At 49.7% G+C, this 21,840-nt stretch overlaps 1 protein-coding gene and 1 long non-coding RNA gene across 2 annotated transcripts in view; one reads left to right on the top strand and one right to left on the bottom strand.

Annotated features, from left to right (window-relative positions):
• Positions 1-13,984, bottom strand: part of ADAMTS15 (ADAM metallopeptidase with thrombospondin type 1 motif 15) — a 35,731-nt gene extending 21,747 nt beyond the window's left edge. Inside the window, exon 1 of the mRNA XM_053270062.1 lies at positions 12,260-13,984. Coding sequence (XP_053126037.1) covers positions 12,260-13,258 — 999 coding nt within the window. The 5' untranslated portion in view covers positions 13,259-13,984. The remainder of the gene's footprint in view (positions 1-12,259) is intronic.
• A 958-nt stretch (positions 13,985-14,942) lies between these two features.
• Positions 14,943-19,188, top strand: LOC128333561 (uncharacterized). The gene is made up of 2 exons (XR_008310972.1): positions 14,943-15,491; positions 15,783-19,188. It is a non-coding gene; the product is annotated as an uncharacterized LOC128333561 (long non-coding RNA).
• Positions 19,189-21,840: the final 2,652 nt, after the last annotated feature.

The following is a 21,840-nucleotide window of genomic DNA, read 5'->3' as shown; positions in this document are numbered from 1 at the left end:
TAACTGACAGGTTTACTTTGGGATCCAGGTCGGTAGCAGGGGAATGGTTGTGGGTCAGTTCCAAAAGACAGCTAGACAGCTGCGTGGTCCAAGACCCCACATAAGTCAGATGAGGGCGGAGGGGGGGCAGAATGGAGGTGCAAGGTGAAGAAGCATTTAACAACAAATTCTAACAATAAATATTTATATCCCGCTTTTCAACAAACGTTTCCAAAGCGGTTTACATACAGAAATAATAAACAAATAAGATGGATCCCTGTCCCCAAAGGGGCTCACAATCTAAAAAGAAACATAAGCTAGACACCAGTAACAGTCATTGAAAGTACTGTGCTGGGGGTGGATAGGGCCAGTTGCTCTCCCCCTGCTAAATAAAAGAGAACCACAACATTAAAAGGTGCCTCTTTGCCCAGTTAGCAGGGGAATGTTCCTGCTTATCTGGTTGAAAAGAGAAGACTGGCTACTAGCCCCGGAGTTGTCAAATTTGAGTCCCCTGATGTCTCTGGGCTGGCCAGTAATTCCACAGAAGCCTTTGACCGTAGTTCAGTGGTAGAGCACTTGCTTTGCATGTAGAAGGTCCCAAGTTCAATTCCGGGTAGCATCTCCGGTAGGGCTGAGAGATACCCCCTGCCTGAAACCTTGGAGAGCTGCTGCCAGTCAGTGTAGACAACACTGAGCTAGATGGATCAAGGGCATGACTTGATATAAGGCAGCTTCCTATATGATTATATTTTATGTTAAGATCAGGGGCCTAGCTATAATTGAGCAAAAGGGTTCCGAACACAGGCCCCTAGCTCCTGACGGCCCCCCATCTCCATCCCTGCCTATTTTCTTCAGCATCTCCTTCACTCTGGGGGGCGGCCAGAGAGAGGGATGAACACGGGCCCCCTATCCCCTAGCTACACCCCTGGTTAAGATCATAAGAACAGAGACATCATTTAACTATTAATGACCTCTTTTCTTACCTATAGTTTTGTACCACCCCCACCCCCAAATTATATATACACACTCACTCTCTCTCACACACACAATTGCTAACTTAAGCATCTTTAATTTTTCCAGTTGTCATTCTGTTTCTTCATTGCTCTCATTTGTAGTTAACGTGAATGAAAAATATGGGAGGGAGCCTTGGGGGGGGCACAATCTCAAGCAGAGAAAGAGCAAGTGGGGAAAGGGCTGTGTTCCGCTATACTCAATCACCTCCTCCCAAAGGACCTTCCTCGATCCTCCCTAGGAAGAGGATCAAGCTACCTCTACAGGTGTGCAGAGAGACTCCTGCCTGCAACCTTGGAGAAGCCGGTGCCGGTCTGCGAAGACAATACTGAGCTAGATAGACCAATGGTCTGACTCAGTATATGGCAGCTTCCTATGTTCCTAGGTGCAGTTCCCACTTGCCTCTGGGAGCATCTTCTCCTGTATGTTCCCTCTCAATCACATTGAGATCCAGCCATTGGTCCATGTAGTCCAACATTCCAGGACTGTCAACACTGACTAGCAACAGCTCTCCGAGGTTTCAGGCAAGAGTCTTTCCCAACCCTACTCGGAGATGGCGGCCACTGAAGCTGGGACCTTCCACATGCAGAGCAGATGCTCTATCCCTGAGCTACAGCCCCATCCTATGTGCTACAGTAGGATGTGTCCCACCATCTAAGGATGCCCATGTAACAACAGTGGTCTTGGACAGACCTTCAAAAGCTCTGCTTGAGCTGACAGAGACTGGTTTTCATCAGCCACAGAAGAAAGTTCACTCTCTCCCTCTCCCTCTCCCTCTGACAGCTGAACTACACGAGGAAGCTGTGCTCATCCATCATGGAGAGAGCCCTTTCTGCTTGTCAGGAGATCAAGATGAGAAAATTGCTGAATTCCTTGGTTAGCATCCATCTCTGTCCAGCAGTTCTGGTGGGGTGGGGTGGAGTCAGATGGGAAGCTCACAAGATAATTCTGTTGGCTGTTTGTCACAAGGAGTATATTAATTTAAAAAAAAAAATCCAAATCACCTATAGTTCATTGCAAGTTTCCAGCAGAGGTCTTGGGGCAGAAAATGTTCTGCATATGATGATATAAACGTTTGTACAATTACAACAAAGGCAGGTTGGTTAATATCGAATTTCACACAGAATCTTAAGAAACTTAGTGTTTGGCTTTTCTCATTTTAGGGGTCAGTTTCTAGCCCTCATGGTTTTGAAAATGTGCAGGGAATACCTGCCCCCTCCAAGCTCAGGGGCATTGATTTTGTACCTTGCATGGCTATCCTCTTCTTCATCATGATCTCTTCTTCATTAGCATCTCCCTAATTGTTGCTACTTGGTGTAGTTCTTTGTTGCTTGTCCATATAAAACTGAATGCATCCTCTAAATTAAAATAGGAAGCACCTTTAGCTCTTACACTCGGAAGGAAGGAAGGAAGGAAGGAAGGAAGGAAGGAAGGAAGGAAGGAAGGATGGATATCTGCCAGATGTAGATTCCATTTTGTATTTCTGCCAACTGCCGCCATTTTGTGCTCCAAAACTCTGATTTTGGCTCCGATATTTTTCCTAATATCCCTGATACCTGATGGGATAATTCCAGTCTGATATAGGCTTCCCTTTATCAGACTGAAATTATATCCAATTAAATCCAATATCATTGATATTCTGACATCCAATATTGGATATATCCAATGCACAGAGGAGAGGGGAGCTGGTCTTGTAGTAGCAAGCATGACTTGTCCCCTTAGCTAAGCAGGGTCCACCCTGGTTGCATATGAATGGGAGACTTGATATGTGAGCACTGTAAGATTATTTTATTGTTGTTGTTGTTACATTTTATATCCAGCTCTTCCTCTAAGGAGCCCAGAACAGTGTACTACATACTTAAGTTTCTCCTCACAAGAACCCTGTGAAGTAGGTTAGGCTGAGAGAGAAGTGACTGGCCCAGAGTCACCCAGCAGGTATCATGGCTGAATGGGGATTTGAACTCAGGTCTCCCCAGTCCTAGTCCAGGACTCTAACCACTACACCACGCTGGCTCTCAAGATATTCCCCTTAGGAGATGGAGCCGCTCTGGGAAGAGCACCTGCATGCTTGCATGCAGAAAGTTCCAAGTTCCCTCCCTGGCTTCTCCAAGACAGGGCTGGGAGAGATTCATGCCCGCAACCTTGGAGAAGCCGCTGCCAGTCTGTGTAGACAATACTGAGCTTGATGGACCAATGGTCTGATTCAGTATATGGCAGCTTCCTATGTTTCACAGGTCTAATAGGTTGCATCAGGGAAAGCCTGTAAAAAGGTGGGGGTGAGATATGTCCTTCAGTGCTTCATGGGGCCCCTTCGCTACAGAGCAGTGGAAGCATTCAACATGGCTTGAGTTTTCAAGAGCCCCCAGCATCTCTTGTGGCATGCTTGTGTTCACTGGAGCACATGTTTGGGAGCATTGTTCTATGCAGAAGAATAGATCTGGAAGAAGAATGCTTTTGAATGAAAAAGCCAGATGGATTGTTTCAGGAAAAGTCTGTATGCAGAAGTCAAGGGCAATCTGGTGAACCCAATAGGGGCTGGCTGTCTCCATCCCATCCTGCTTGTGGGCTTCCTAGATGTATCTAGCTAACCGCACTCAGAAACAAGGATGCTGCACCAGACAGACCCCTTGACCTGGTCCAGTCAGGTGCTTCTAACACTGGCAGATTTCTCCTGCAAAATCTGTATGGTTTTCCCCTCACTCCTTCCCTCCCCACAACATCTTCCACATCTGCTCGTTGTTGGGAGAAAGTGTCACAATTGGCCTGCAGTCGTGTCTTAAGACAAAGATGTCCATTTTGGATAGGATCCTAACTTCTTCCCGGTCCTTGTTCAAAGGTGCTCAGCAGAGGACGCAAAGCATGGTGGGGCACCCACAAGCCTGTCTAGATTTAGAAAGCACGTTTCACAAACAGAGCCTTGGTTAATCAGAGGGGGGAGGAGTTACTGTGCTGAGGGCGGCCACTGGCCATTCATTTTGCCTTCCTCGTGTCTCTTTTTGTGTTTGAGCTCCCACTCCTTTGGTAACTAAAGCAAACTATTGGCTCTTGGCCTAACACCTGGACTGACCTACTGACTCACTTTCGGTTGTGGACCTTTGCCTGCTGGCTGCAAGCAAAGATTAACAAGCAGCTCTTACTGGATCCTCCCTTCACCACCACCCCACCCACCCCGGCTTGGGTTCAAATGGAAGTTACAGTCAACTGACACTACATCTCCTTTGAAATCTTAAGATCCACACTGGCCAACTGTGCGACAGTATTACTGGCAAGGCCGCCTTAACCCCTCAAAGCCTTCTCTCTGGAGGTCTGTTTAGCTACCCCAAAGCAGATGCCGAAAAGTTAAATGATCATCTTTTAAGAGGGAGAGGAGCTCCCAGCAGAGAGAGCAGGAGATAGATGGAAGGTTGTGGGTGGTAGAGGGCAGATAAAGAAAGATAATGGAAAGCACTTGGTTTCTGTGGGGAGGGGGAAGGGGAGGCAGAAAAGCTGAGGCCACCTAATGCAAGAGCCCTCAAACTTGGGTCTGAAATGTAATCTGAGTTGGACTACAACTCCCATCATCCCTTGCTGCAATGGTCTTTGGCCATTGCCATAGGAGATGATGGCTGTCATCATCCAGTGACATCTGGGTGCCCAAGTTTGAGAACCCCACTTCGTGACAGAGGCAAGATTCAGACCAGGGGCTTCCTTCCAGAGCCCTATCTCTTATCAGCTGCACCACACCAGCTCTTTCTCAGAAAGGGACTTCCCATTCACATCTATAGGCAAGAAGAACCAGCAATGGAGGAAAATGGATTCAGTAAGGATGCATCTGACATCCAGCAGGGGCCATTTCCTGCTGGTGGAATAAACCTTTGGGGAGGAGAGCTGGTCTTCTGGTAGCATGCATGAATTGACCCCCTTCCCTAAGCAGGGTCTGTGTTGGTTTGCATTTGGATGGGAAACTACATGTGAGCACTGTAAGCTCAGTGGAAGGGCATCTGCAACTTTGCATGCAGAAGGTCCCAGGTTCAATCCCTGCATCTCGAGATATGACTGGAAGAGACTCCTGCCTGAAGCCTTGGAGAGCTGCTGCCAGACAGTGTAGACAATACTAAACTAGACGGACCAAAGGTCTGACTCAGTATTAGGCCATTTCCTATGTTCCTTTGCAAAGACCTCCCAACACCAGAATACAAATGCACAGCGCACTCCACAATTTATTGAGTACAACTGCAAGCTACCTATCAATTAGCTGTTTTGAGTTTTTTGCAAAATGAAAATGCAGGGTTTGCATAACAGCCTTTTGGCAGAACACTACATTTCACGGTATCAAGAGATCACAGATGGATGAGTTCAAGAAAGGCAGATGTCTCGGTTGATCCAATGCCCCCACATTGGGGTTTGAGGAATGAACCATTCAGTCATGCATAAAAAATGCAAACTGGTTATTCTTTGGAATACAGAAGGCCTTCAACATTGAAGGCTAAATTCATCCTCAGTGTAACCCCACAGGCTTCCAAAGGTTTGTACCAGGGTACAAACTACACCAGCTCAGCAAGTTGAGTATGTCAACCTGCTTCCTCAAACTTGCAGCACTCTTATATTAGATGAGGACTAATCCAAAAGCTGCGTCATCAACGGAATGTTTTCCAGGAGTATGCCAAGCAACAAGAAAAGTTCTAACCTAGCATTTCTCCTAATATGCTGCTTTTCTATGTGCAAGGTTGTTGGTGTGTTTTTTTTTTTAAAGAAAAAGTCTGGGAGACATTGTCAAGGGAGCCCCTTCCTGAAAACTGGTATAGCCCCAGCCTACAGACTGAAGTGGTACAGCCCCAACCACATCATCTTCTGATTGTGGGAACTAAGGCAGGCTGCCCAAGTTGAACTGAAGGTCACGCCTACAGCAATTGCATTATCCGAATTGCTCTGACCAAAAAAACCCAAAAAAACCTTGCCATGCTCAATTTCCTGTGTTTCTAAAAGCATTTTACTTTGGAACTAACTATGGAAAACCTTGTCCTGCAAGAAGAGGCTTACTCATCTGCTCCAGGATAGAATTCCGCACAATCAGGAGGAGAAGGAGAATTTAAGACACCTTTGCTTTATCTATTAAAAGATCATGTTTTCCTTTTTTATTGTTCCCTAAACAGTTGTGAGCCCAGAACGCTCTTTCGGACTGCGAAGAATCAAAACGATTCTTTTCTCTCGACTCCCCATGAGGAATTTTTACAGTCCAGTAAGTAGTATCACATTTGTCACACACATATCCATCACTGCGCCAAGAGAGAGCAACGGAGGGAATGCTGAGCTCCATTTCAAAGTCGAGCATGGAACGGTCCCAGCTCCCATTTCAGTCAGACAAGGGGTCTCATCTGCTGAGCCACATCCTGCTCTAATGTATACCATGTGAGGTTCCTGCAGCCCCACTCTGTACATCAGCAGAGAGGCAGAAGCCAAATTTGGTCTGTTCCAATCTAGTATCATGGGAAGAATGGGGAGCAGGGGGAGGGGGAGGTTGTCTCCGGGTGGGTTCACATGTTCCCTTCAAGACACACCAAGTCCTCCAGTTCCTGGCTGCAGTTAGGGCTGTTCCCAGAAACATGCAGAAAAGTACCAGGCCACAATGGGTAGCTGTAAGACTAATTTTACCCCCATGACAGCTAAATGTGTCCTCCTCCTTCAGAGGCAGTATGCTTCTAAGGCAGGGCTGTACAGATTCAGCCCTCCAACTGTTGCTGGACTACAACTCCCATCATCCCTGACTATTGGGTCATTGTAGCTGGGAGTGATGGGAGTTGTAGTCATCCAGAAATGGCTGGAATCGTGCTGCTCTGCTATAAGGGCAAAACTAGACACGATAGGGAAGCTGTCTCTTTTTCTTTGGCAGAAGGCAGCCAAGGTGGGGAGGCAAAATATTTGGATTGGGGCCATGGTGTGAAGAAGAGGGTTTGGCCACTCCCCATTCCCCCACGTGACAGCCTTAATCCATCCTCTTGATGGCTGTGTTCTGGAGAAAGAAAAAGACATCAGTAAGTTCCAGGCAATGCTGTATGTGTTTTGTCGGTGTAGAGTAGCATGTTAGACTTTGGCCCAGGGAGACCTGGGTTCTAATCTCCACTTAGTTATGAAGCTCACTAAGTGCTCTCGGGCCAGTGACTTTCTCCATCTCTCTCAGACTGTCCTGAGAAATAGGGGTGCTGGCCAAGTTGGTGTTCAAGCTAAGGCGGGGTTGAAGAAGAGATGAAACCCAGCAGATAATCAGTACCTTGGACAGCTCCCATGGAAGACAAGAGCCCAGACAGGGGTCAGGACCTTGGCCAGCTCTGAAGAAAGGCAAGCGCAAGCAGCCTGGATTTGAACACCAGAGCAAGCTCAGCGGTTGCTCTAGCAAATGTCTGGAACTTTACTGAGGGCTAGGTAGGCTGCTAGTTAATTAGGGTGGTTCGCTCCCCTGGGGAAGCTTCCTGTGTCTCAAAGGGCCCTTGCCTAGTTGTTTGGCTCCAATGGCACTGTGGGGACCTTAATGCAGCAGTAAGGAATATTCAAAATGGAATAATCAAAACTGGGGGAAGAGGGCAGAATCAGGCCCTTGGACTATGGAGGGGATATTGGGTGTGGCCCGTGTAGTTCTCCGTGCAGGGGGTTCAAGTGGAGGGAAAGCATTCAGAGAATGGTCCAAAGGAAATCTCCAATCTATCTCTTCAGATTGGGAGGGGTTCTGACATGAAGGAGATAGGAACATAGGAAACTGCCATATACTGAGTGAGACTATTGGTCTATCTATCTCAGTATTGTCTTCACAGACTGGCAGTGGCTTCTCCCAAGTTTGCAGGCAGGAATCTCTCTCAGCCCTATCTTGGAGAAGCCAGGGAGGGAACTTGGAACCTTCTGCTCTTCCCAGAGCAGCTTCATCCCCTGAGGGGAATAGCTTGCAGTGCTCACACATCAAGTCTCCCATTCATATGCAACCAGGGCAGACCCTGCTTAGCTAAGGGGACAAGTCATGCTTGCTACCACAAGACCAGCTCTCCTCTGGATGAGATGAGATGAGATGAGATGAATGTGATAAATAAATAAAACTGTGTGGTTAAATGAGGATGTTCACCATGTTGGGGTCATTTAAACCCCCAGCTCCTTGGTGTACATTGTTTCATTTTCCCCAATTCAAATTGAAACTGAATCAGCCACAATGGCCTTAGCATTCAAATAAAACAAATAGTGCAGTTGGAACGAGATTGAAAAGCAGGTGAAGTGAGAAAGGTCTTACATATGTTTAACACCCCTTAAAGATATGGTAAATTATCAAATACCACAACAAATGTTAGAAGGAAAGCTAGCAGGAAAAAGATCAAGAGGAAGGAGGGAAAAGGAATGGATGGATGACCTGAAAGAATGGCTAGAATTGGACACAGAAGGTATCATCCACAATTCTAGGGAGCACAATCTATGGCTTTTGCTGTCCACCAACCCCCCAAGCATGTGAAGAGAAAGAATACCCCTTGCATCAGTTATGATCCCCAAAACATAGAAAGGTTAAAAAGTGAAAATGAAGAAAGGCTCTTTTTTTTTTTTTAGAAACCCTAAAAACATTAAATGGTGGCAACGGAATGGAAATGCATCAGTAGAGAACGTTTCAGTATGGTTTGGCTGCAGCTTCTGAAGTGTCAAATGAGAAATCCCAACAGGATTCATGCAAGCATTTCCCATGAGCATAACTGGATTCCTGCCATGGATTGGAAGAGTGTGCAGCCAGAGTTCTGCCTGAGCATGATGGAGAAGTCCTTGAGGAAGCTTGGAGTCAATCACCTGCCTGAACCAGCCCAGGTGGAGAGCAAGTGAAAGTCACTCACTCTTATATGATGACGGCTGCTTAGGGACCAAGGATGAAGTAAGCAGCTGCGTTCCAATTGGGCAAGATGCCACACAGCACATGACCATTCCCTAAGGATGCTCTGATTGTCAGCATCCGGAGAGAGGTTAAGGAGAGAAGGGACCACAGAGGGGAGAAGGGAGGACTGGTCACTTTGTGCCAGCACGGCTGGCTACCTCCAAGACTGACCAGTAGGAAGCCCTGCTCTTTTCAGCCCTGTAGCAGTACACCTGATAAACCACATCACCTTGATACCCACCGGCCGACAGATTTCACTAGCACAAAACTCAAAGCTAACAGTCCCTCCAAGTTTAGCTATGCTATTGCAAGTAAAGATGAACCACGTGCAGCGCTCCTTAAGGACCAAGCCATGCAGCCAGATTAACCTGACTTGCTTATATCCAATGTAAATAAATGTTCACATGAAATATCACTCCAGAAGAACAAAGAACTTCACACATGAAGCAAGCAAGACTAGCTGTTTCCAAAAAGAAGTGCATGGGAGGGGGGCACCCTAACTCAGGGGTGGCCAGCCTGAGGCTTTCCAGATGTTCTGGACTACAGCTCCCATCAGCCACAGCCACAATCATTGCAGCAGGGGGTGATGGGAGTTGTAGTCCAACAGCAGCTGGAGAACCTCGAGTCAGCCACCACTAGCCTAACTATTTTCAAGTTTCCTAGCAGGAGATGATCCACAATGGAGGATTCTGCAACAATTTTAGGGAGAAGATTGCTTGCTATGGCCAGCTGTTCCTGGGAGTTTCAAAAGCAAATTAAAAACAAAAATCCTGGCTCCGTTGCACAAACAAATAAAAACATCAGAGCCCTTTTGGATCATGTACGTTTAGTCCAGTCTCCTCTTTGGAGGACACAAATGCAACAGCACCCCTGGGGCTTTGTTGCCCCCGCCCCCCAGCAATTGGTAGGTAGAGCTGCTCTGCTTCTGAACATGGAGGTTCCATTTAGCTATCATGACTCAAAGTCGCTGATATAGAGCTCTCCCCTGAAAAGCTGCCCGATCCACTTTTCAAGCCATCTAAGCCAGCATCACCACAACTTGTGGCTATGAGTTCCATAGATTAACTGTGCACTGTGTGCAGAAGTTTGCTCTTTTGTCTGCCCTGAATCTACTGCTCATTTCAATGAGCAGCCACATGTTCTAGGACCATGCATTTTTAAAAAAAAAAAAAAAAATGCACCTCTCTCTGTGTCTCTCTCCCCCGCCCATTTTCTCTGAACCATCCATCAATATCATAAACCTGTGGTGTTTCCTCCTCCCACTGCTATGCTTGGTTGCCTTTTTTCTGGAAGGAAAAAATGCTCAGGTTGCAGAGACTTCCAGCCAGGCTGCAGAGTCACGTGGTAGGAGGCAGTGGCAACTCTGCATTGCAAATTTGGAGGGAGCCTGCAGAGAAGCAGAGGCACCACTGCGATTTCTCCCTGTCTACAAAGGTGCCCACTGGCAAACTGGAGCTTTCTTGTCAAAACGGACTGCTCTCTGGAAGAAAAAGAATGCCTTTCCTCTGACCCACTTACTGGCCTCCCTCAAAACTGTGCCAATGTTTTTATTTCATTTTTTTCCCCTGGGCTGCTGTTCAAAAGGAATTCCACGTATGCCACAAGTTCCCCTCTGAGCAGCCACTGAGCTCCTTCAGGGGGGGCCAGAGCCAAGTGTGACGGTGCATGCTTTGCTTGCAGAGGGTCCCGGGTTCAACGCCTGCCCTTTAAAGGATCTGGGAAGGGAAAGACCTCTGCTTAGCCTGGGGGAGCCGACATCTGGGGAGTCACTGGCAGCTGAGCAGGCACCTGGCAATGAATGGAACCCATCCACTTTCATTGGTCAGGCATCGATGCAAAGACCACACCATGTCTTGCAAAGAGCAACACGCGCAGCCCAACCTTATTCTTGCAGGGGAATGGCTCGGCCAGTTCCAGCGGGACTCACTCCTATATGAAGCTGCCACAGAGAGTCAGACCACTGGTGGATCCAGCCCATCACGGGTCTACTCTGACCGGCAGCCATTCTCCAAAGCTGCAGGCAGACAGGGGTCTTTCCCAGTTCTACCTGAAGCTGTCAGAGACTGAGCTTCCCGCCTGCCGCCCATGCCTGAGTCCCACCACTTTCCCAAGTGGGCACAAGAAAACCGAGAAGCTGAGATTACGCAAAAGGCAGGGTCGACATGGGGGAGAGAGCTGGTGTTGTGGCAATGAGCATGAAACACTCCCTTTGCTTAGCAAGGTCTGTCTAGGTTTGCATTTGGAGTGGGGGCTACCTGTGAGTGCTTCCCCCTTAGGGCAGTAGTTCCCAAACGGGGAGCTTCCAGATGTTGCTGAACTACAACTCCCATCAGCCTCAGCTACGAGGTGTTGCGGCTGGGGATGGTGGGAGCTGTAGTTCAGCAACATCAGGAGGCTCCCAGTTTGGGAACCACGGGCTGGGGCCATGTGGAAGAGCATCTGCAGGCAGAGGGTCCCAAGTTCACTCCCCGGCAGCATCTCTCGGTAAGGCTGGAAGAGACTCCTGCCTGACACCTTGGAGAGCTGCTGCCTGTCAGTGTCGACGATGCTGAGCTAGGCAGACCCAATGGCTGAAGCAGGGGCGGGGGGCGACCTTGCGGCTGGCTGAGCAGTACATCAGCTGTCAGCGAGCGGCCCGGCGCTTGCGCAGTTGTGAGCGGCCGGTCGCCACTCGGCGTGGGAGCCACGCGGGGCCCTGAGGAGGCGCGAAGAGGCAGCGCAGGTGCCCTCGGCTGGACGATGCACTGTGGCATGCAGAGCGATGGCTGCTCTCTTGGGTTTTCGGCATATGCTCCAGGTTGCCCCTGCTTTCGGGAGCCTGACCTGCGTGCGTCAGTATGCACCCTCCAACACTGCACGGGCGAAAACAGGGGAGAGAGCACGTCTAACAGTGGCCGCACGTGGGGGGGGGGTGAGAGGGAGGGCACAGAAGGGGCCGCGTGCATTTCTGGGTGGGCGAGCTGTGTCCCAAACATCAGATTTCTGAAGCAGGCAGGGGAGTGGTCACCTTTCTGGGGGACCCCCCTGCCCCCACTCTGGAGCCACCCGCTCCAGAGTTGGTCTTGCGGTAGCAAGCATGAACTGCCTCCTTTGCAGAAGCAGGGTCCGCCCTAGTTTGCATTTGAATGGGAGACTACATACAGTATGTGAGCACTGGAAACTATATTCCCCTTAGGGGGTGGCTGGGGTCTTAGCTCAGTGGTAGAGCGTTTGCTTGCATGCCTGCCGAAGCTTCCAAGCGCCCTCCCTGGCATGGCATCGCCAAGACAGGGCTGGGAGAGGCGCCTGCCTGCAACCTGGGAGAAGCCGCTGCCAGTCTGCGCAGACACTCCTGAGCTAGACGGAGCAACGGCTCGACTCCGTAGGAAGCAGCGTTCTGCGCGCCCCCGCGCCACCCACCTGCTTGGTGAAGAGGATGGCGGTGTCCCAGTACTCGGGGTGCTTGTCGCTGCCCTTGTTCCACTTCTTCTGCCAGGCGCAGAAGTTGCGCAGGGTGAGGGCGGCGTTGCCGCTGACCTTGGGCCCCTTGTCGTCCTGCCCGATGAGCAGGACCTTGACCACCACCAGCTGGATGGGGTTCTGGATGCTGACGTGCCGGTAGAGGCGGGCCGCCGTGGCCATCAGGGTCAGCAGGTAGTGCTCCAGGTCGGCGCCGTGGAACTTGGCCATCGACTCGTCGGCCACCACCAGCGTCTCCACGTAGCGGGGCACCGAGACGAAGCGCTTGGCGCGGCCGCCGGGCTTGGTCTCGTTGCCGGCGGCCTGCTGCTGCTGCTGCTGCTGCCGGGAGAGCTTGTACCTCTCCAGGGCGTGCAGGACGGCCGGGCTCGGGCTGGAGGCCACGCCGCAGCGCGAGGTGGCCTGCCCGGCGGCGGCGGCGTGGCCGGGCGCGCCGCGGCGGCGCTGCAGCAGGTGCTCCCCGCGGCTGTGCCACAGCGCCCGGTTGCCGCCGCTGCTGCCCTCCCGCAGCGGGCTAATGAGGTACTCGGCGCCCCGGTAGCCGAAGGCGCCCGTCAGCCCGCCGCAGAGGCTCAGGGCGGCGAAGGAGTCGCGGTCGCCGTTGACGTCCCCGGCGTAGAAGCAGTGGCGCAGGCCGGCCCTCTCCTTGCCCCCGCCGCGGCCGGCCCCCAGGGACTGGGTGGCGAAGGCGGGCGCCAGGAACTGGGCGTCGGGGCGCAGGTGCAGGTAGAAATCCTCGTGGAAGGCGGCGATCTGGAAGACCACCACCCCCTCGCGCTGCTCCGGCGGCGGCGGCGGCGGCCCCCGCTGGAAGTCCTGGCGCCCGCTCAGGTCCGGGTCCAGGCGGATGGGGGTGACGATCTCCGACTCCAGCGCGGCGCACAGCCCAGGCAGGACGGCCAGGCAGAGCAGCAGCGAAGCCCGCAGACGCAGCGGCATGGCTCGCGGGGAGCGAGGAGGCGCAGGCCGGGCTGGTTCAGGGGCTGCGAGGGCAACTGCACATCTGGAGGGAGAGGCGGGCACCCCGGCTGACCTCCGGCGTCCCCCGCGGTTGAGCTCCGGCTCCTGCTTAAAGGGGCATCCCGGCGGCGGCTGCTGCTGCTGCTGCTGCTGAATCTTTCCCCCCACTTACAGCACCTGGCTTTTCAAAAAGGCATCGGGCTCGTTAGGGCTTTATATACATTGCTGTCAGATGCCAAAAAAATTTAAAAAAAAAAAGACGAAGAAGAAGGAACGCGCGAAAGGGGGGGCGGGAGAGCTCGGGGTTTGTAAGGCGAGGGTTTTTCCCCTACTTTTTAAAGGGGAGGTGCTGAAGACTCTATTGGACCTGCCTCAGCCACTTGCGGCTCGCCCAGCTACTTACTAGGAGCTCTGTGCTGCGCTTTGCTTGCATTTTTTTTTAAAGAGCCAGCGCGACTTAAGACTGGCGTTTGCAAAGCGCCTGAGTTTCGCTGACTTTTGCAATCATGACAAGGAAAGGAGGAAAGGAAACAGGACGGCGGAGAAGGGAGTTTGCAGCATTGCAGCGCTTGTGCGGTTCCTTTTCCTGCCTCCCCCCACACCCACCCCTTCTTTTCTCCAGCTGCTTTGCCCTTGGTGGCTCCACTTCAGGGCAGCCTCTCTCTCTCTCTCTCTCTCTCTCTCTCTCTCTCTCTCTCTCTCTCTCTCATTAAAGTTCCTCTGACTCCGCTGTTTTCCAGAGGGCTGTGTTTTGCTTGTGGCCAGATCTTTGCCTTTTCCTGAGCCCCAGGAAAGTGTTGACAAGCCAGAAGCCGCAGCCAAAAGGATGTTATGTTTTTTAAGAGAGAGGGAGGGAGGGAGGGAGAGAGAGGGAGATGCATTTGAAGAGGGCCCAAAAGTGCATAAGGCTGCATTATGTCTCCCTTCTCTTAATTACTGCTCGCCTTATCATTTCCGACTTGGAAAGAGCTCCCTGTGCATTTCTGAGCACTGGCTGTTACGAGGTCACTGGGAATTAAACAACCTTCCAATTGTCCTCCTTCCCTGCTTCAGAGAGATTTCCTCTCCCAATTGTGTGGGTGCCAGATGATGTTCACACATTTTGACTGGGGGACTGAATGCCTTGCAGGGTTGCTGAAGTTATTGTGATGACTGCATACCCAGTAAATGGCAGGAGGCTGGGGTCCTGGGATGAGCTCCCCACTCAGCCTCGACTATCACTGAGTGATGGGGACATAGGAACATAGGAAGCTGCTGTATACTGAGTCAGACCATTGGTCTAGCTAGCTCAGTATGGTCTACACAGACTGGCAGTGGCTTTTCCATTCTCCTCAGGGAATGGAGCTGCTCTAGGAAGAGCAGAAGGTTCCAAGTTCCCTCTCTGGCATCTCTGAGACAGGGCTGAGAGAGATTCTTGCCTGCAACCTTGGAGAAGCCGCTGCCAGTCTGTGTAGACAATCCTGAGCTAGATGGACCAGTGGTCTGACTCAGTATACAGCAGCTGTCAGAGATGCTGTCAGGGATTGGACCTGGGGAACTCTGCAGGGAAAGCAGGTGCTCTAGTGCTGAGCTACAGGGAGAGCTCAGGGAGAGCTACAGCTGTCCAGGTTTTCAGGTGGAAATCCTTCCTAGCCCTACCTGCAGGGGCTGGGGAGGGAGTCTGGGTTATTCTCAAAGCCAGCGTCGTTGTTGGACACTTCTGAGGACCCAGAGCACTGATGACCCCTGAGACCACCTCCTGCACCCATAGCCTTTGTGCCATGGTGGTGGAGTGACTCTCAGGGGCTTGACCCAGATAGGAAGGGGCACTTGGAGGGCCGTTGGCTGGGAGGAGCCCGAAAACTGGAAGCAGCCTGGAAATTTCTGCCTGCAAAGCAGGTGCTCTTCCCCTGAGCTATAGCTCTCTCCTCCTCCTACAAATGGCATTCCATGCCACTCCTGTTCTAGGATGGGGTTACCTGACTAGCCCTGAGCCTCTGGACACACACACACATGCATGCAGAGCTTTATCATTTTATTTTATTTTTTTCAATTTTTATACTGCCTTTCATAAGACATCCAACGGTGGTTTACAAAGGTTACAGTAAAACTCCACAAAAATCAAATTTAAAACCTCAAAATCAGTTAATAAAAGCCATAAAACACCCTCGCAAAACCCCATTGAAATACAAGCAGAAGCAGGAAAGCGGAGAGACCCAGCAGCCCCTAAGGGGTAAGTGCCTGCACAAATAAAAATGTCTTTAGTTGTTTTTTTTTAAAAGCAGTCACATTCACTGGGGGAGCATCCCAAGGCCTGGAGGCAACAGCAGAGAAGGCCCTGTCCAGCGTGCCTGACAATTTAGCCTTTCTCAATGTCAACACACGGAACAAAGGCCCCCTTTTTCATGCATAAGTACTTCAGTTGTTTATATGATGCATGCATGTTGCTAATAAAAGGGGGGAACTATTTTTAAACCATAAACACCACCCAGCTAATGCTGCTGCTTTTACATTTGCATTACAGATGTGGGGAAAGCAAGGCACCATTTAAGTACTGTGTGCGCAAACACTCCTGCGATCAGTTATGAACGTGACGTGGCTTGTCACAAGGAATGCTGGGGGCTGTAGTTTTGTGAGGGAGCTGAACATTGTCTTCTGAAAGTTACCTTCTGAAGATGGGGACCTGCCTTATACCAAGTCCATCCAGGGATCCATCTAGCTCAGTCATGTCTGTACGGAGTTGCAGAAAGGTGTCTTTACACCCGTACCTGAAGATACCGAGGTTTCAACTAGAACCTTCTTCGTGCAAAGCAGATGCTCATCTGGCATCACATGCTCCCTTGCAGAAAATGGATTCCTGGTTTCCCAAAATGGAGCTAGTGATGACTATGAAATCAATTCAGGTCTAGGATTCTTCTCAAATAATCCAGACATGAACAGTCTTGTTGCTAATATTCCCGCAGCTCATGTTTGCTGCACAAAATCTACGGGGTTTTTTTTTAGTCTTTAAAATGGTTTTGTATTGTATTTTGTGTTTTATTGTATATAAAGCCTCGGACTATAACTCCCATCACCCCCATCCCAATGTCAAAAAGACCATTTTGGTGGCATAATGGGATTTGTAGTCATAGGAACATAGGAAGCTGCCATTTACTGAGTCAGACCCTTGGTCCTTCTAGCTCAGCATTGTCTGCTCAGACTGGTAGCGGCTCTCCAAGGATGCAAGCAGGAATCTCTCTCAGCCCTATCTTGGAGATGCTGCCAAGGAGGGAATGTGGTACCTTCAGCTCTTCCCAGAGTGGCTCCATCCCCTGAAGGGAATATTTTACAGTGCTCAGACATTTGGTCTCCCATTCAAATGCAACCAGGGCAGATCCTGCTTCGCAAAGGCGGCAATTCAAGCTCGCTACCACAAGACCAGCAAACCCAAGGCCATTGTTTCTAAAGGTGATGAGAGTTGTCGTCAAACAGCATCTGGAGACCTGGGTTGGGAATGCCTGTTGTGCAGGATTCTGGCAGAGAAAGCCAGTATCGTAAACAAGGGGAAAGCCTGCATACAGGCATGCATGCACAGATCTAGCAATATAGTTAGGCTTCCCATCTGCAAAAAACAAAGGATACCCTGGACATACTGAAAGCCCTTAATCAGGAGTTTTAAAGACACAACATGGGCACTATGCTACTCCTTATGACTCATCTCAATTCCCATCCCTCTCTTTGTTGATACTGTGGTAGACCGTGGGAATTCCTTGCAGCTGGCTTCTGGGAAAAGCCTCACAGTGGTGAGCCATCTGACAAACTGTGTGGCTGTGCAGAACGCGAGCTCTGGCAGGCGGACCCGGCTCAGATTAAGCCCTGGATAGATGCACATCCGAGCAGGAAGGTGGAAGAGGCCGGTTTGACAAACCTGATCAACTCACCAGCTGGCAGAAGGAAGATACCAGCAGAGAAGGGCCGTGGCTCAGTGGCAGAACGTCGGCTTTACCTGCAGAAGGTCCAGGATACAGATATGGATATGGATATGGATATGGATACGGATACGGATACGGATACGGATACGGATACAGATACGGCGGATATTTCTATACCGCTTTTCAACAAAAGTTCCCCAAACGGTTTATATCGATAAAAATAAATAAATGGCTCCCCAAAGGGTTCACAATCTTACATATGATAGACACCCCTCGGGTGCCAAATTTTGGGGCACAGAGGTGCAGGTGCCACCCTCTGCAGTGAATAACCGCCTCTGTTCCCAGTAGCAGCTGGGGCAGAGGGAGCGGCGAGGAAGCAGATTAAACTTGTTAAAAATTCAGAAAATGCCCCACAGCTGCTGCCTCGCCCTACTGCCTCGCCCTGTGTGGAGTCCACCTCTTCCCCTCCGCTGGCCGATGTGCATGCACATGGTAAAATGTGTCGCCAGACTGACCCCTCGAATGGCCACGGCACATGTACACCAGCCAGCCAAGCAGCAGTGGCAGATTCTGCCCGGAGCTGGGCAGTGGTGTGGGGCACCTGTGGCAGGACATCTTAGGGGTTTTTAAAGGTTTCATCTGCTTCCACACTGCCCTCCTATGGTGTGGTCATTTGGCCAGCGCCCACTACCAAATGAGCTTGCCCCCCATCACATTCAGTTAAAATTATGTTGTGTGTTTGTGTTTATTCATATGCCGCCCTTCCTCCTAAGACCCCAGAGGTAGTTCACAAGATAAAAACAATTCAATGAAAGCATAAAAACAGAATAAATGGAGCTGAACATTTAAAAAGAGCAAGGGGCAGCTCCCTGGCCAAAAACCAGAAGAGAAAGGGCGTTCTTCACTTTCCTCCAAAAGGCTGGAGGAGAGGGTGCCAAAAACCTGAGTCCAGCCCGATCCCTCACCCTGTCTAAAGTGCTTGCACATAGGTCACGTAGTCGGAGTTAATGCCTGTTTATACTCCTCAGAAAGGATTACATGGCAAATTAGGCCGTCCTTGTAGACAAACTGGGTTCTGCTTTGATTTAAAGCCTTGGCAGGAATACGACTATAGCCCAAGAATGTTATGCATTTCTGAAATCTAAACTGATGGTGCTGTCTCCCAGATGGCGGAATGCTCCCCCAAGCCTGCCCTGCCAGGGGAAAGATTTCTGCGGCTGTACAGACTGGCTGCCACTGAGTCTCGCTTCGGGTTGAATCTCGTTTGCGTCTCACTTTGGGTTGAATCGCTTTGGGTTGAGTCTGTCACCGAGTCTCGCTTTGGGTTGAATCTCATGGAGTCTTGTTGAATCTTACTGAATCTCGTTGAATCTCACTGAGCCTCACTTTTGTGTTTAATCTGTCACTGAGTCTTGCTTTGGGTTGAATCTCATTTGAGTCTCGCTTTGGGTTGAATCATTTTGGGTTGAATCTGTCACAGAGTCTCGCTTTGGGTTGAATCTCCGGCCCACAAAAGGCTGTTTTGGAGGCTCAGACTCAATGAATGGGTGGATCTTGCGAATGAGCTCAGTGACTGTCATGAAATGAACTCTACTTGTTGGGAAGGCCTGGTGAAAAGTGCTGTTCTGCAGCAGATCTGTGGACTTGCTGATTCATTCAGCCAAGAGGTTGAGAGAGCAACTGAACTTCATCAAACGGAGCTTCGTATTCAGTCCAAAAAATGTCAGTTGTCTCTCACTGGAAAGGATTCTCCCTCCTTCCAGGACATGTCAGCTTAAGACTACAAAAAGAAGAAGAAAATGAAGTTGTTACAATGAACAGATTGATTCAGTAATTGCAGGTTTGAAATGTGGATTTTTTAAATTGGAGCCGTTTGCTCTGAATGAACGTGTTCAGCCATAATTGTGTACACCAATTCTGTCAGGAAATGGGCATCAGATGATGATGCTTCGAACAACAAAGTGGTGTTCCCATCCTATTTACACATAGACGGAGATAATAAAGGATCTTCATTCAGTGTCTTAGAGCATCATTTGTGTGGCAAAACTGTTTGGCACATGCAGCAGGCAGAGACGGGAATGGGGTGGTAGAGGCCTGGCCTGAGGTGGGAGAATGGGTTGTACCACTTCACCCTGTGATGCTGTGGGGCTATGTTTTGGAATGTTCCCCTGTGTGGAAAGGTCTCTGCAAGGAATAACAGGGAACATGCTAGCCTAGCTTGCTAGCTTTTTACTTTCAGGGAGGTTTGGAAGGGTTATTTAGAGGGTGCATTCAAAATTGGTATCTGTGCCATCACAAGACTCTCTGGCCACCTTATTCTACTGCATGTATAGATCAACATAGGAAGCTGCCATATACTGAGTCAGACCCTTGGTCCATCTCGCTCATTACTGCACTGACTGGCAATGGCTTCTCTAAGGTTTCAGGCAGGAGTATCTCCCAGCCCTATCTTGGAGATGCTGCTAGGGAGTGAACCCGAAACTTCCAACATACAAGCATCTAGATGATCTTCCACTCAGCTATCGCCTCATCCCCTAAGGGGAATATCTTAAAGTATTCACATGTAGTCACCCATCCAACTGCAAACCAAGGTGAGCCCTGTTTAGCAAAGGGGGCAATTCATGCTTGCTACCACAAGACCTGCTCTCCTCCCCATATGAGATCAAGCCTAATGTGAACATAGTGAAGTGGGGGGTGTTGGACTTGAATCAAAGAAACTACCAGAGAGGGCTGTGTAGAGCACAGGCTGTGAATGTAGCAGGATCTATTCCTGACAATTCCATCTACGAAAGAGAAAAAAAAAATCATATAGCAACTGTTGGGAAAGACCCAGGGCCAGAGCCACCATTGCACAGGCAGGTTCAAAGAACCCAGGCCGCACCCTTCAGGGGCCGCCACGCCCCCTGCATCTGACATCAGGATTTCATATGTTACTGATGTACTGAATCAAACTATTGGCCTGTCAAACCCAGTACGGTCTACTCTGACTGGCAGCAGTTCTACAGTTTGAGGTCTTTCCAGGCGAGGAGGGAGGCCAGTTCAGCCCGCCACCATGGCCCCCCTTAGCCCCACCCCCTGTGTCAGACATCAGAGTCAGCAGCGGGGGCGCCACATTTGCAATCCCTGCCTGTTAAAGAAAAGGGAGAGCCACTCTGGCCGCGCTGTGAATGCAGCGCTGGCCAATTTTTGCGCCCGAACGGGGCTGCATGCCCCCATCTGCTAGCTAAACTATTCCCCCTGGGTCTGACCTCAGATGATGATGTCTGACACAGGGGGTGGGGCTAGGAGGGCCGTGGTGGCAGGGTGTGGTGGAGGGAAGCAACCACTGGCCTCCCTCCGTGTCTCGAAAGACCTCAAATTGTAGAACAGCCCGTCAGAGTAGACAGTACTGGGTTCGATGGGCCAATAGTTTGACAAAATAAGTCAGTAACATATGAAATCCTGATTCAGCTTCCAATCTTTACATACATGTGATCAAAAACATAAGCATTATAGCATTCTCAAAATATAACAAGAAACGTTATATTTTTACAAATACTTACTGATCAGACAAGTTGTAAGTACTACAACCTGATAATACATGTGAATGTGAAGCACTCTGAATACTTGAAAGTGCAATGCCAATGCCAAATATTAAGCTCCAGAAGTTTGTACTGGATACGGGAGGGGATAGGAAGGACAGCAAAGACAGAGTTGCCAACCCCCTAGACCTGGCCTGGAATCTCCGGGAACAGGCATATTGATAGTTGAAATCAATCCTGGAGAGGTTAATGGCTTGATATTCTGTAAAACCATTTTCATTGGTGCACAAGCCTAGGAGGTGCTGACCAGTAGGAAACACACTTTGGACTAGTGCCTCTGTTAAGGCACAAGAGATATTCCCAGATTGCATAGGGCAACGTTGGACCACAGTATGGGTCTGGGCTTTAAATATTCATTCTGATTGGGTAAGGCCTGTAGGATTTTTAAATTATTTCTGTGTTGAGTTGCTCAAGATATCTAGGATCTTTAAACTTATATATTGAACTAGCTTGGCCCATGCAGAGCATCTGCACGCTAGTACTCTGCTCTCCTCAACAACACCCCCCACCACCACAGCCCCATCACCCCAGAACCACCCCCACCTGAGTCCCGACCCTCATCTTTGGTCTCCGCAGTCACACTCACTAAACACCTATTCTCTAGGATCCCCCAGAATGAATTGGACAAGACACCATTGTTTTGGGCAGGTTCAAGCAAGTGGCATGGAATCCCATGGGCTTTCAATTTCAAATTGTTCAGTTTGACTCGCCACTTTTATTCATGCTGTAGATAAAGCCTGAACCAAACAGATATTGTTGCATGTTTTATATGTCTGTGGTTTTGTGGCATATCCTCTCTGTATTATGTCATGCGTCCCATGTGTTGTGTGACTCATGAGCAGATGTATGCTTGTTGAGTGTACTTATGACCATCTTGGATCTGAACTCTACTCTTAAAGGAAAGCATTGGTTTTGAATGTTGAGCTCCATATTTTCACTATTTTTGTTTCTGCTGATAAAACGCAAGGAATCCTTTCTCATGCAAGTTTTGGAACTAGTTGTGTAATGAGATGGTTTGGAGAACTGTCTTGACTAAAGAAACATTTTGATCATATTGTAAACAAGAGAAGTGCCTGTAACTTAGGCAAAA

This window comes from Hemicordylus capensis, chromosome 8 (assembly GCF_027244095.1).
Source record: "Hemicordylus capensis ecotype Gifberg chromosome 8, rHemCap1.1.pri, whole genome shotgun sequence".
NCBI classification, from domain to species: domain Eukaryota; kingdom Metazoa; phylum Chordata; class Lepidosauria; order Squamata; family Cordylidae; genus Hemicordylus; species Hemicordylus capensis.
The sequence above is the reverse complement of the archived record's forward strand: the minus strand, read 5'-3'. Positions and strand labels throughout refer to the sequence as shown.